Below are 14,604 nucleotides of genomic sequence, written 5' to 3' on the forward strand. Positions count from 1 at the left end.
ATTTTACCGAAAACTGCCCCTGAGCCCGCAGTCGGAGCAAGCAGCAGCTACAGCAAGGAGAGGAAGGGATGCCAAAAAGAAGCAACCTAATTCAGGCACCAGAACCCTGGAGAAGCTCGAGAATTAGAGCCCCAGCTACCTCTGAAGATGCAGGTACTGAGTGGTTGAGAGTGGGCACAGAGGCCAGTAGCCTCCCAGGTTCTCTTGCTCCTCCCCTGGCCCACTGAAGACAGGTGCCTTTAAGGGCGATTACTTTCTATTCTAAAATAATTTTTTGGCTCTTTAATTTACATTCTGAAAACCATATTTATACAACTATTCTGCCTTTCCCACCATGAACATATATAACTTTGAGAAAAATAGAAGTTACTTTTTAGAAAGTTATCAGTCCCTTTGAGAGAGCAGTTTCGTTATAGTTGTAGTAAAAGCCAAATGTGAGTGACTGGGGAGCATGAATGGTGGTGAGGGTGTGGAGGTGGGCAGGGCGCAGGAGGCCCCACCACGGAGGGGAGGCCCAGGCACCGGCGCCAGAGCAGTGCCTCCTGTGTGAGAATGACTCCTGATACTGAGGAGATCAGAATGGCACAGGACCCCTATCCACCACACAGAAAATCTGCCTCAAATACTGCCACGATCCACGTAAGGTTCTAAATTAAGATGGTGCGTATTGATAAAGACTCTCCATGGCCTGGCTTTAATCCGACTCCTCTGGGCCCTCAACTCACCCAGGCCTGAACTCAGGCTTCCCTCTCTGTCCTTGCAGACTCCATTTTGAGTATAAATACTGCTAAGTCAGTTAAGCGAAATCCCCCACCCTTGGTATCTGACCACCCTGGCCTGCCTTCAGCAAGATTTCTGTTGAGTCTAACAAGAATGCCCCTTTCGCCCTGGCCATTGTGGCTCAGTTGGCTGGGCATTGTCCCGTGCACCAAATAGTTGCTGGCTCAATTCCCAGTCAGGGCACATGCCCAGGTTTCAGGCTGGATCCCTCGTAGGGGGCACGCTGGAGACAGCCGATCCATGTTTCACTCTCACATGGATGTTTCTCTCTCTCCCTCTCCTTTCCTCTCTCTCCAAAAATCAATAAAAAAAATCTTTTTTTTAAGAATCCCCCTTTCCACTGATGGTTCCTCTTAGTAATTTTCTATTGTCTGACCCCCACCTGCTCCCTCACTGTAAATCCCTACGGGTCCTACCTGGAGTCAGAGTTGAGCCCAGTCTCTCTCCCCTCCTTCCACGGCCACTTCACCCCTCACAAAGGCTCCCTTGAATAAAGTCTGACTTGCCATTCTTTAACAAGTGTCATGGAATACCTTTTTTTTAAACAGTTAAAATTATAGTTTTCCTTTAAAAATATAGAAAGAAAAGATAGAGTGAGTCTCCAGATCCTGCTAATTGTCCCACATGTACTGTGACCTCTCACCTCAACATCCTCTTCCTTTTCCTAAGGACAACAGCTGCCTGCTTGTGTGTGGCAAAGCTCTCAGTGTTGGTTTTATGGGTGGTTTTCAGTACTCAAAAGCTTTGATCTTACTTCTCCAGAATAAGTTAGGATGTTGAATAATTCCAATGATTATTTCCTGCCTTCATTACATGTTTTCGTAGCTAGACATAGCTTCCAGGAACAAAATAACCTCTGTCTAGCTGCATACTGCTTTGCCCATAAGTGGACAAAATAAGTTGACTGATACTGACTAAGCAACGTGGAAGTCTAGGGTAAAAAGCAGACTTGGGCTTCAAAGTCCTTGGTTAAAAATTGGGCCTGTCACTTGTCCTATGACTCCGATCATTTCTCAGTGTCATTTTACCCCCGACTGAGGATGGAACCTAAAACCTAGGTATGTGCCCTGACCGGGAATCAAACCCACAACCTTTTGGTGTATGGGATGACACTCCAACCACCTGAGCCATCCAGCCAGGGCTCTCACAGTGTCAGTTTCACTGTCTGTAAATTAAGGCAGTTGGACTGTGATTGCTAAAATCTTTCCAGTCTTAACATTTGATTATCAAAACTTACACTCTGGTACAGGTTTTTCAAAAATTGGAACATTGGGTTCCATTTTTAGTGAACTAAGTAGAATTTTCGGAGGCTCAAAAATAACCAGTAGTTAATTATTCTGCTTGGGACCTCCTTCTGTATATGTTTAGATATTAGCCCCTGTGTAATGTGAAGGCTGATGCCGATGCTGGTGTTAGAGGCGTGGTTCAAATGTGTCATTCCGTAAGCTTTGATAAGAATGTAAAGTGTTTACATTGGAAAACTGTCCCTTGCCTCCTTTACATTTTGACATTCTACTTGGACCTACTGCCTAACCATGACTTTCTTCTCCACGGTCTTTTTAATTCATGCACTGGTTCAGTGGCTTACATCTGTAGTCAGAATCCATATCGTGACTGTTTTATCAATTCTCCAGTGAAAAATTCCACAAAATGGTCTCCATAGAGCACTAATTCCACAAAGTATTGGTAGATGTTTTGAGAAAACATTTCATGGTTTTAAATTTAACAAAACACTCACTTAAACTGCCAAACTGCTGAACAGGTTTCTTTAACCGAATGTCCTACGTTTTGCTGTGCTGATGCTCAGTGAGAACTCTCCCGGAAGACACGGGATGCGCAGCTCCATAAACAGACACAGCAGGAGTCCTCTCCTCTTGGGCTCTCTGTCTACTTGGACATGTCCCATGTCATATATTTTAGAACAACTGCTTTAATAAATGCTGTTTGTAAACGCCTTTTTATATTTTAGCAATAAAGTGTGCATGCAGGCATATCACTGCAAAGAGTCAAAGAATATTTGTATACTATGCAAACTAGATAGTCAACAATGTGAATTAAAATAATGAGTGTTTAGATGTTTTATCAGAAAATCTGGCAAGGTTCCCATTTGGGATATAAAACTCTAAGGAAGGAGGAGGACTAAGTCACCAGCAGTACAGTCTTCCTTCCCAGTTCCAGAACAGAATGTAGTCTTCTTCCCTCTCCTGTTGCCATCTCCCTCCACTCTCATGGTAGAGAAAGCCCACAACATTACGGTGCGTTATGCTCCTTTTCGACTGGTCATCAGAGTTAGTCAAATGATGATCTGGAAATAATTATATATGATTTTTAAAACTCTAACTAGAAATAAAATTTGTAATGACAATAAATTTGACCATAGAAATACATAGTTCTAGCTGGAACATCTTAAGAAATCACATCCAATAGAGGCAACGTTAATAACCATCATTCAGTAATGATGAATCTGTAAAAGGAATAATTACCTTTCAGGCAAGCAGCTGACTCCATTATTCTATGAGAACTCAAAAATGTGGTTGTTAGTGGTCATAAAATAGTTTAAAATAGTACTTAAATGCATGATTATCAACTGGTGGAAGATTAATGTAGTTCTCTTTTATAAATGTTTCATAAAACTTGAAGACTTGGGAGAGGTGTGTGTGTGTGCACACAGCAGGTGTGGAGGTCGATGGCAGTGAGAAGCACTAGATTCTTCCATAAATGGCATTAAAGAAATCAAAGAAAATGGCGGAAAGGAAGAATGCGAGAGGGTTTGGCTCAGTACATAACAAAACAGATGCTCATTTACTGACTAATGATTTTATTTAGCATTAAAAATAGCATTTCAAGCCTTGGGTTTCTCCAGAGGAGTTAACATTCATAAAGGGTTTGAGGCAAAGAGATGTGGAAAACATGTAAGACTCAAGCTCGGAGAGTAATTGATGAAATTTTCTCAGGGATCTTACCCTCACGGCTTTGAGGAAGGCTCTAGAATAAAATGTAGTGTTTCCAAAGTTTTTCAAAAGAATCAAAGCAAGTATTTGTTTTTTAGCAAGAAGAGTATGCAAAAAGAACTAGTTTCCCATAAAATGCAGAAACACATAGAATTTAGTTCACCTCCATGACACCTCTTCTGTACCCCAGTCGTCACAGAGCTCATATTTATAACTGATAAAACAACTTGCCTGTCAATACAGGTCCTGTGGCGTCCGTGTTGACCTGGTCAACATGCCAGGAAATTTCTTCAAACTCAGGGTGTGTTTGAGGCCTAGTATCTGTGTACAATCAGGCAAATGCTCATCATCCGAGGGTCTCTCAGCGGATGAGCACAAGTTCACACTCAGGTCATAACTAGCACCTAACCAGAGTCTTCGCTGGTTTATGTAAAGATTTTGGAAGTGAATGAAACCATAACTCTTGATTAATATATGGTACCAATTCACTATCATAAGCATATTACTGCTACATATTCTAAATTATTTCTATTTTGCATGAAAGTGGCATATTTAGATATCAGGTAATTTTTTAAATTTGCCCAGACAACACGAGGTGAATTATTCCCTGACCAAAATGGATTCTATTTTGTTGAGCAGCTAGGGAAAATCTGGATAACAAATTAAAACTGAAAAATATATTTAAAGATACAGTATTTTTGTTTCATCTTCCCTAATTTTTCTCCCCCGCTTTTTTTTTAAGTATCAAGACCTTTTAGAAGTGGAATGGGTTAGATCTGCTTTGTCAGAGGTTCTGAAATCTTCATGCATATGATAAAGGCATTAGCTGAATCAGTGGTTCTGGAAGCTCATGTTTGCAGTTATCTAACACTAGAGGCCTGGTGCATGAAATTCATGCCGGGGGGGCGGGGGGGTGTCCTTCAGCCCAGCCTGCACCCTCTCCAATCTGGGACATCCCTCTCACAATCCAGGACTGCTGGCTCTCAATCGCTCACCTGCCTGCCAGCCTGATCACCCCCTAACCACTTCCCTGCCAGCCTGATCGATGCCTAACTGTTCCCCTGCCAGCCCAATTGCCCCTAACTGCCCTCCCCTGCTGGCCCAGTCACCCCCAACTGTCCTCCCCTGCAGGCCTGGTTGCCCCCACTGCCCTCCCCTGCAGGCCTGGTCACCCCCAATTGCCCTCTCCTGCAGGCCATCTTTGACCACATGGGGGTGGCCATCTTGTGTGTTGGAGTGATGGTCAATTTGCATATTGCCTCTTTATTAGGCTAAACACAGGTCCAAAGTGATCACTAAATCTCAACCATGAGTCAGAGAAATCAAACTTCTAGTTTGGAAGTAATAACAATTTAATGGACAAACAAAACATCACAGTGAAGAAAATATTGAAGCATTCTCCTTTTTTCATTCAACAGCATAATGAGTTTTTTGTTGTCATACATTTAAAAACTTTTTACAACCAACTCAACTTACTAGCAACTAAAAAAAAAGACTATCACAATGCACAGAGGGATACAGTTTAAAACTGCAGACATTATACAAATAAGCAACACATAGTACCCATGTCCAGAGCTTTCTAGAAATCTCACCAGACAACTCACCTATTTATTTAATGTTACATTTCTAATATCAAATTTAACATCATTTTTGTTCATACAAAATGAACATTTTTTTAAAAAACCTTATAAATATATAAATTCAAACCACAAAACATCTCCTAACCATGTATTTACTCTAAGTACAAATGGACTTCTGGAATTTGCATTCACAATGCAATCTAAAGTAGAGTTTATTAAATCGTATGTGTATTTAGCTGGATCTGAAATTCATTGGACCATATCCCACATACACTTTGCTGTCATACTTACCTTGGGCATACATAGTCTCAAAGTTAATAGTTATATCATTGAAATCAAACTACTATTCTAGAAATAAGTGTCAATGTTTCCTGAATAAGGGGTTTGGAACTGATCCACTGTAACTATATCACGCAACAAATGTTTCATCACAAATAAGCTAAAGTTGTCTTAGTAATGCCCCTTTCTAGGAGTTATAAATATTTTAATGTTAATCATCAGTAATGGTTTTTAGAGATTAAAAAGCTTTTTGTTGTCTAGCTTCTGTGGGAATTCTATTCCTTCAAACCTAAAATATGCTGAACAATTTCTTTTCATAAATATGTACATTCAACTTCCCCTACATCTTGAAAAGAAGTTCATTCATTGAAGTCACATAGCTTATATTTTACTTGAAATAAATTGTGTAAGAGCTTGAATCTGTTCTAAAACTGACTCCGCCACCTTCATTTTACTTCCTGGAAGGGTCGTTTCCAGCAGGGCACCAGCCTTGTCTGCTTCTTGCTCATCTTTTTGCCTGGCCTGTTGCAATAGCCTGGCACGCAAACCTAAGCCTTACACTTTGGCTAACTCAGTAGAGCACAGCAAAATATTTAGGCTCTCAGCACGTCACACTGTGAACCAGAACATCTCATTCATTCTTTCTGGGTTTCCACTATCACAATTTACCCCCAAATTGTTATAGGATTAAGTTAAATTAGTCAACACTTTACAATGGGGAAAAAACAAAATCTTCATAAACTTATAGCAACTAATTTAAAAGAAGCCCTCTCAGGAAAAGGGGTGGGGCTAAGTGAACCATGTAGTTTAAAAAAAAACTAAACTGAAACGTTTTAAGGAAAGATGCAAATGAAGATTTTCATGAACTATAACTGCTCTGTGAGAATTTCAGAGAGGAGAGGAGAGAGGAAATAAATATGGGGAAAGGCTGCGTCTCAAAGACAAGTGGCCATACTGTCATGAAGTTTCCTTTCATGCAAATGGCTTAATGTTTTTAGTTCTCTTTAGTATATTGTGGCAGACAGATATTTGATTAAAACCACACAAGGGAATGAGGCCCACCCAGCTTCCTCTTGACAAGGGAGCACGTGCAAAGGAAACAAGCACCTCAAGTCAAGTAGCAGCCCCCACAGAGCAGCATTACTTCTAAGAGAAACAGCTGAGGGGGACTCGGGGAGCCCCAACAACAGAGCCGTGGGGGGTGCTCCCTTTTCTAATGGATGTGTCTTGGAATAGCTCTTCTCTTGGTTCACCCTGCATCATAGATTATCAACGATGATGAGAAGAGGAATCAGGTCATTCCTAACCTTCCATGAAGACTCCACTGCAGGCTAACACTTCTGCCCACCCCCTCAGGGTCCACCTAGCAGGGCTGAGTGAAATCCTGACCATTCTCTAGGAAGACTCATGCAAAGAGCTCCATGAAGGCTTAGCTTACATATTTTTGCTTCTCTGCTAACACCTAAATACAAATAAACATTTGTACTTCCAGCACACATGAAAACTCACTGTGTCAACATTTGATGGAAAAATGGACCACAGACATATGGCCAATATGTCTAAGCATAGAGAATATAAAATCTTTGATAAATTACCTAATTTGAAACATAGCAATGTGTGTCAAATTTCTTAGTTTGCAATATCAATTAAGAAGGTGCCATACAGTCTAGAAATTCATGACACACACACTGGCAAAAACCATACACCATCAGAATAACCAGGCTCGAAGGGACGAGGCTAACAAAGATGACCCCAAGGGTGACCTTCTTAGAGACCAGCAGGTAGATCCCTAAGGGTAAGGAGCTGAAGTAGAGCAAACCTAACAACCAAACCAACACCCGGATGGATGTCTGAAACAGCAGGGAAGTACAGTTCCACACAGTCCAGTTGTGCGACACGGTGGTAACAGGGTCAAAACTTGCAGGCCTATAAAATTCTACCACAGGAGTGGAGCTCAGAGATGGGGAGCTTTCTCTCTGCACCTCCATGATGGTTATAACCAGACAGTTGGAGGAAGTGTGAGAAGGACTGACGAGAGAGGCCAGCCTCTTAGGGGTCAGCAGCAGCTCAGTGGGGTTTTCTGGCAGGCACTTCTTGCCTTTGCTCCCACAAGTCAAGTTCACGAGGATGTTGTTGTCATCGGGCAGGCTACTAACTTCATCATCTGGCAGGCATGTCTCAAACCTACAGAAGGGACAGACGATGACACCTTGGGGGGAGTCCCCGAAGTCTATGATCTTATAGAGGCATTTGGCACAAACCCTGTGACAACATTCCAGCACTTTGGGTTTCCTCTGTTTCAGATTGTATCGATTATAGCAGATCTTACACTCGAGCTCGTCAGAGACCTGAGACTCGGCAGCGTCTTCTGGTGGCTGACTCGCCATCTTGGATTATATATACAATCTTTGGGCAGATGTGTCCTTTTGGAGAACGACTTCAGTGAAGGTGTCCCTCTGAATATCACATCATTCAAATCAGGCAGAGATGCAAAAAGCCAGGAAAAGTGGTGACAGAAACAAGAAATCTTCCAGGCATTTCAGCCTCTACATAGAACTCTGTCTCAAATGCATATCTGAAAAGGCCACATGAGGGGTCTGCAAAGGAAAAAAGAGATTCTAATATAGTGAGGATTCTACTGGAGCAGTAAACTTAAAAGGTTAAATCCCCTTCATCTTTTCACACATTTCTGCCTCCAGAGTAGAAACGTGTTATCTCCATGCTTAGCTTTTTTAGCCCCCAAATATAAATGTAAAGAAGGAATTAAGAATCTTAGTGGCGTAAAATACACACCAGAGCACTGTGAGTATAGCTAGGTAGCGATTTTCTTTCTGGAACCTGTAACAAATCCCGGCCTCTTTGAAAATAGAATGAGACACATCTGAAATAGATACACTTGTCATCAAATTCAATTCACTACAAACTAATTCAGAATGTCCTTGGTGTAAATACCAGTTGTCTCAATACCCTCAATAGTGCTTAGGAACACACAAAAGAAGAGAACCCTTCAGGATAAATGCTTACCATGTGTTTTCAGAAAGTACTCTGATAGAGATGAAGGCATATTTAAATACAATAAGACTGCCCTCACCTTCCCAGTGAAAAGAAATCTGTTATAAATGCCTTCACCATTTGACTATTCAATTTCAAACTCTTTGTTTCAGTACTAGTCTTAAAAGCCATAGTTGTTCATACACATGCACTCAAGGAAGAGTGAAGCCCATGACGCCTGACGTAAGCACTATAACAGGCCAAGTCTAATTCTCAAGAAACAGGAGTAAACATGATAACCATGCACAGCTATAGCTGCAAAGATGAAGAGTCACGCCTGCACGGCTACCAAGAAGCACTCAAGGTATCCCCACCTGCATACCTTAGCTTATGTAAACTCTCTTTCTGTAGTGAACACAAAGCAAAATATCAACTGTCCTTACTGTCGGCCTTTAGTTGCTATTACTGGCTTTGGACAAATGACTGAAGGTTGATTTCATGTGCACAGTTAGTTCTCAATTATTAGTACTAATAGAAGGGAGAAGCAATATAAAAAATATCCAAATAAATTTTATTTTGCTTTAATATATATGACTTTGGTAGTAGGTTTGTCTTAAATTATGTTTTACTTGGAAAAATATAAAAATGTATTGAATTTCTGAGCATCTCCCTCAGCGCCCGCCCCCACCCCACCACCAAGCAATAATAGCAGAAGGCTGCCATAACAGTCCTGAGAAATTGAGTGCAACTATGCTAGAATTTAAAGTTTCCTATGGGTCATGCTGCCTTAAAAGAGAAGAGGCAGGCCCTGGCCAGTTTTCTCAGTGGTTAAAGCTTCGGCCCGCAGATTGAAGAGTCTCGGGTTTGATTCTCTGTCTCCCCCACTCCCTTCCACTCTCTCTTAAAAAACAATCAATTGAAAAAATATCCTCAGGTGAGGATTAACAAAAAAAAAAATTATAAAAAGAGAAGAGGCAGTGGGTAGCTAAACTTGGATCATTTCTGAAATCATGAATAACTAGTAAATGAATAGATATTACCTTCTTTTTACTCATGACTTTAACTACATTTTTAATTGAGCATATAATACAAGAATGTATAATATAATGAATATTAGTAGCAAGATATTCTTGGTGGGAAAAGGAAGTCAATCAATAAATAGAACCTAACATCAACCAAAAAATATAGGTAGGATTTTTTTTAAATTAAGTTTACTACATATATATATATACATATATATATATATATATATATATATATATATATATATATATGCATTTCATAATTACTACCCTAAGCTAGTTACTATCTATCCACTCTTACACACAAAAAGGACATACAGACACAAGCATAACTCCTGTATTCCTTTTCCTTCTGTGTATCCTAGATATTTTCTTCATTTCTGATCCTGATTATGTTCAGAATGCATGTGCCCAAATATCTACAAAACATTCTTGCCCACAGTTCTACCAAGAGACTTTGTATTCTCCTGTGGGATGAACAACTCCAGGATGACAGTCAAAGATGAGAAGGTGCTCTATCACACTGGGTCCTAGCTGCCAAGAGAATGGTCCCTCGTCCTGGGCAGGTGGTTTACTTACTGGACAGTTCCCATTCATTCTGTCGTCCTGGTAGCCACACAAAGGCCCATCCAAACTGAACCTGCTACATTCTCCTTGCAGCTGCCTCACACCCTCTCAATCACAGGCACACTGAAGTGGATAGTAATAGCAGTGATTGCCTTGATTGCCATCAAAAGAACTGCTGTGTGTGAAGTTGTGTGAAAAAGAAAAAAAAGTATGTAAACACACACATAATGACATCAGGAAAAGAGAGAGCAAAATATTCAATGGGGATAAATAAGCAAAATTACATCTAAAAGCATAGAAAGCCAGAGTATACATACAGAAACACCAACAAAAGGCTTTTGTGTAATAAAATTAGAACGCTACCTTACACCACTCACAAAAATTAACTCAAAATGGATTAAAGACTTAAATGTAAGACTCCTAAAAGAAAACACAGGAGAAAAGCTCCTTGGCCTGGATCTTGCAATGAATTTTTGAATATGACACCTCAGGCACAAGCAACAAAACAAAAAGTAAACAAGTGGTACTCCGTCAAACTAAAAAGCTTCTGCACAGCAAAGAAATGATCATTAAAAAAATAACTTATGGGATGGAAAAAAATATTTGTAAGTCATATACTGGATCAGGGGTTAATGTCCAAAATAAATAAAGAATTCATACAACTCAATAGCAATAATAATAATAATAATAATAATAATTCCATTTTAAAATGGGCAAAGGACCTGAACAGACATTTCCCCAAGAAGATATATGAATGGTCAACAGGTACATGAAAAGGTTCTCACCATCACTAATCATAAAATGCAAATCAAAACCACAATGAGATATCACCTCATGCCTATTAGAGTAGCTATGATTAAAAATACAAGAGATAACAAATGCTGGTCAGGTGTGTCGAAAAGGGAACCCTTGTGCATTGTTGGTGGGACTGTAAATTGATGCAGCCACTATGGAACTGTATGGAAGTTCCTCAAAAAATTAAAAATAGAACTACCATATAATCCAGTAACCCCACCTCTGGGAATATATCCAAAGGAAATGAAAACACCATATCAAAGAGATACAGGCACTCCAAGGTTCACAGCAGCATTGCTTACAATAGCCAAGGCATGGAAACAACCTCAGTGCTCATTGATGGATAAATGGATAAAGGTGTAATAAATACACACTCATACACACACACAATGGAATTATTCAGCCATAAAAGAGAAATCCTGTCGTTTTCTGCAACATGGATGGACTTTTAAGGTATTATGCTAAAGCAAAATAAGTCAGCCATAAATGTGATCTTTTTTCTTTTTTATTGATTTCAGAGAGGAAGGGAGAGGGAGAGGGAGATAGAAACATCAATGATGAGAGAGAATCATTTATCAGCTGCCTCCTGCATGCCCCCAACTGGGGATTGAGCCCTCAACCTAGGCACGTGCCCTGGCCAGGAATTGAACCGTGACCTCCAGGTTCATAGGTCGATGCTCAACCACTGAGCCAAGCCAGCTGGGCATAAATGTGATCTTAAATGTGAAATCTAAAAAAAAATTAAAAAAATAAAAATAAAACACACACACACACACACACAGAAAAAGAGATCTAAAGATTAGATTTGTGGTTACCGTAAGTAGGGGGTAAAGGGACAGGGAATTGGCAGAAGATGGTCAAAGGTGCAAACTTCCACTTATAAGATAAACTAGAGGTCCAGTGCACAAAATTCATTCACGGGTAGGGTCCTTAGGCCTGGCCAGCCGCTTCTTCCTTCGCCACCCATGCACCGCCACAGCACTATTCCCCCCCCACACACCCCCACTTCCTCCTTCCCTCACTCCCTCAGCACCCCAGCACCACCACTGATCACCCGCCATGGTCCGCGCCGCCCCCTAGTGGTCAGCGCACGTCATAGCGAGCAACTGAACTCCGGTTCTCCTGATCAAACTCGCGAGGGAACACTTTGCTTATTAGCCTTTTATATGTACATAGACTAGAGGCCCAGAGCACGAAATTTGTGCATGGGGGCGGGGGTCCCTCAACCCGACCTGCTCCCTCCCCAATCCAGGAGCCCTCAGGGGATGCTCTACTGACGGCTTAGGCCCAATCCCCACTTATAGTATGTGAGAATTCACTATGTTGTCAGTGAGTCACATTAATACTCCCTGTACCAAACTTCCAACCATTAGAAGAGTGGCAGGAATGTTTTATGTTGGGCTGGCCACAATTTCTAGTTTATATTTCAGTAAACATAAATCATTTGCTTAGATAATACTGAACTATTACTTGAAACAGAGCTTTCCTTCTTCACAAAAACACTCTATCAGACCTTTGAATATGTTAAGATATAGTGTTAAATAATCATAATGTTCATATATATATAAATGCAGAAGGGGGCTTCCTGGTAGCACACAAAGAAAATGCCAAATGTTCAAATATACAATAAAAAAAAAAGAGACCTACTTTAATTCTAAGGCCAATTCTAGCAAACCCACGCATCAGCTTGACAAACTTCATCGATTCCCACCTCTGAGAGGCACTTCTGGGCAGAGCTGGTGGGAGCCAGGAGCACTGGTGGCATCACTGGAAGTGCAGCCAGCACAGTGTTCTTCCTGGAATGCAGAAAACAACCTGGTGATTATCCCTCCTGGGAAGGTGGGGTACCAGCTGCTAGAGTTCTCAGCAAATACTTCATCTGTCTCATTATGACTCTAAGGTCCCTCAAAGAACTCAAATAATAACCTAAACTCTATAACGTTATAGGGCTGCCATCAGTTGGAGTTGTTATTTGTCCTCTGAAAGATATGCAGTCCAGCCTGTTCCCACCCTACCTTCGCTCCCTAACTGTGCACAACAATGATGATGTTGAGTGAAAGAAGCACATACTGTATGATTTCCTTTCTACAAAAACAAAACAGGCAAAACTAAGCTGTAGTCAGCATGCAAGTTTAAATGGTAAACTAAAAAAGAAGAGTCAGAAAGTGATCAGCTCATGGCAGCAGATGCCTCTGAGGGGACTGTGTGTGAGGCAAGAGCATGGAGGGACTGCCTAGGGTGAGAGGCTCTGGCTCCTGGCCGGGCCGTGCTGCTTCTCCACCAGGCAGCATAATTTTCTGTACTAGTGTTATCTTCCCCAGCAACAAGTTTGAAAAAAATCTGTGGCTAAATGCTTTAGCTATTAGATAGCCCAGGTTGCCAATGGATATTTGGATCAACTTATTATTTTTTCCTCTATGATGTGTAAACTTCTTAATTTTTTTCACAAAATTAAAATGTGAGTCATTTATGTATCATCTAAATATTCAGACTTTATAGTAAATCAGTGTTAAAATACATGAAACCCTTAAAGATAAGCAAGTGTGGAGCATGATAAAAACAACTGCTGAAAGTATGTCTCAGGCACAGGGGACAGAATCAGCCCACTGACACTGCCTCAGAATTAAAATATGTAATGACATGAAGTGATGACTGTGTTATCGAATCTTATGGTGGTGAGCATTTTGCAATGTACCAAATCGTCATATTACCTTAAACTTACATAAGGTTATATGTCAATTCCATCTCAATAAAGCTGGGAAAACATAAATACAAAAGGTTTGCTTTAACTAGAAAAATCCATCAAATATATGAAGCTAGTATTCCTTATTATTCATTTTAATCCTGTCATAAATAATCTGGAGTAAGAATATACAAATGGATAACTACCCATCATAATTTTCATAAATCAACATAAACTATTACACAAATGATGATTTTCACTGCCCTAAATGTATAGTACTTCCTATTTGATTTGCCGAGAAACAGACAGTGGCAAAGACAGACACTGAATGGGTTTCTGGATCTAATTGCATGTGAAGGCTCTCGTGGGCCAACAAATCTCCTTTTTTGCTCATGCTCGTTTGTGGTTGGATTTCTGCTACTTACAACACACAGCCATGATACAATTGCCATTTTGAGAATTTCAGATGAAGGTTCCTACTTAGTAGTGCTACAGAAATTATAAATGATTGAACAAAATAGCCCAGAGCGAAGAGGAATTCTTTACTTTTAAAATTTCATTTGCATGGGTGTGCTGCACACATATACCCACAAACTTATATACATAAATATAGAAAAGTCATCATACAGGTTGTGTTTCTTTATTAATCATCTCTGTGTGTGTATGTTCTTTTTTATTTGGTTAATTTCTCCTCTTCCCTGTCCTCCACCCTTACCAGTCTGAAAGCCACTCCCTGCTCCCCAGCCCGCCTGCCCCTCCGCCCCCCCACCCCCACCCCGGTAACCCATATTAACCACCTGGTATATTTTCTTCCATATATATTTCCATGTACACCTGATTGTAAAGACATACAAGCACACTTTTTCCTATTGTTCTTTTCTAACTACTATATCATACCCAGTTTTCCCATTCAATAATGGCTCATGAAAAATTTTCAATTCAACTGATAGGGCCCT

The 14,604-nt window shown here is 40.5% G+C and overlaps 1 protein-coding gene across 7 annotated transcripts in view; it reads right to left on the reverse strand.

The window, feature by feature from the left end:
- Nucleotides 1-5,111: 5,111 nt before the first annotated feature.
- RNF182 (ring finger protein 182) overlaps nucleotides 5,112-14,604 on the reverse strand; it is a 60,914-nt gene continuing 51,421 nt past the window's right edge. For 5 of the 7 annotated variants that reach the window (XM_070403434.1, XM_070403432.1, XM_070403436.1 and 2 more), the window contains 2 exons: nucleotides 12,613-12,761; nucleotides 5,112-8,187 (listed from right to left, as the gene is read on the reverse strand). In XM_070403434.1, coding sequence (XP_070259535.1) covers nucleotides 7,237-7,977 — 741 coding nt within the window. In that variant the 5' untranslated portion in view covers nucleotides 7,978-8,187; nucleotides 12,613-12,761 and the 3' untranslated portion in view covers nucleotides 5,112-7,236. The remainder of the gene's footprint in view (nucleotides 8,188-12,612; nucleotides 12,762-14,604) is intronic. The other 2 variants (XM_070403438.1, XM_070403437.1) reach the window with 1 other exon arrangement.

This window comes from Myotis yumanensis, unplaced genomic scaffold, assembly GCF_028538775.1.
Source record: "Myotis yumanensis isolate MYYU_CA2020_CCGP unplaced genomic scaffold, mMyoYum1.0.hap1 SCAF_2, whole genome shotgun sequence".
NCBI lineage: Eukaryota > Metazoa > Chordata > Mammalia > Chiroptera > Vespertilionidae > Myotis > Myotis yumanensis.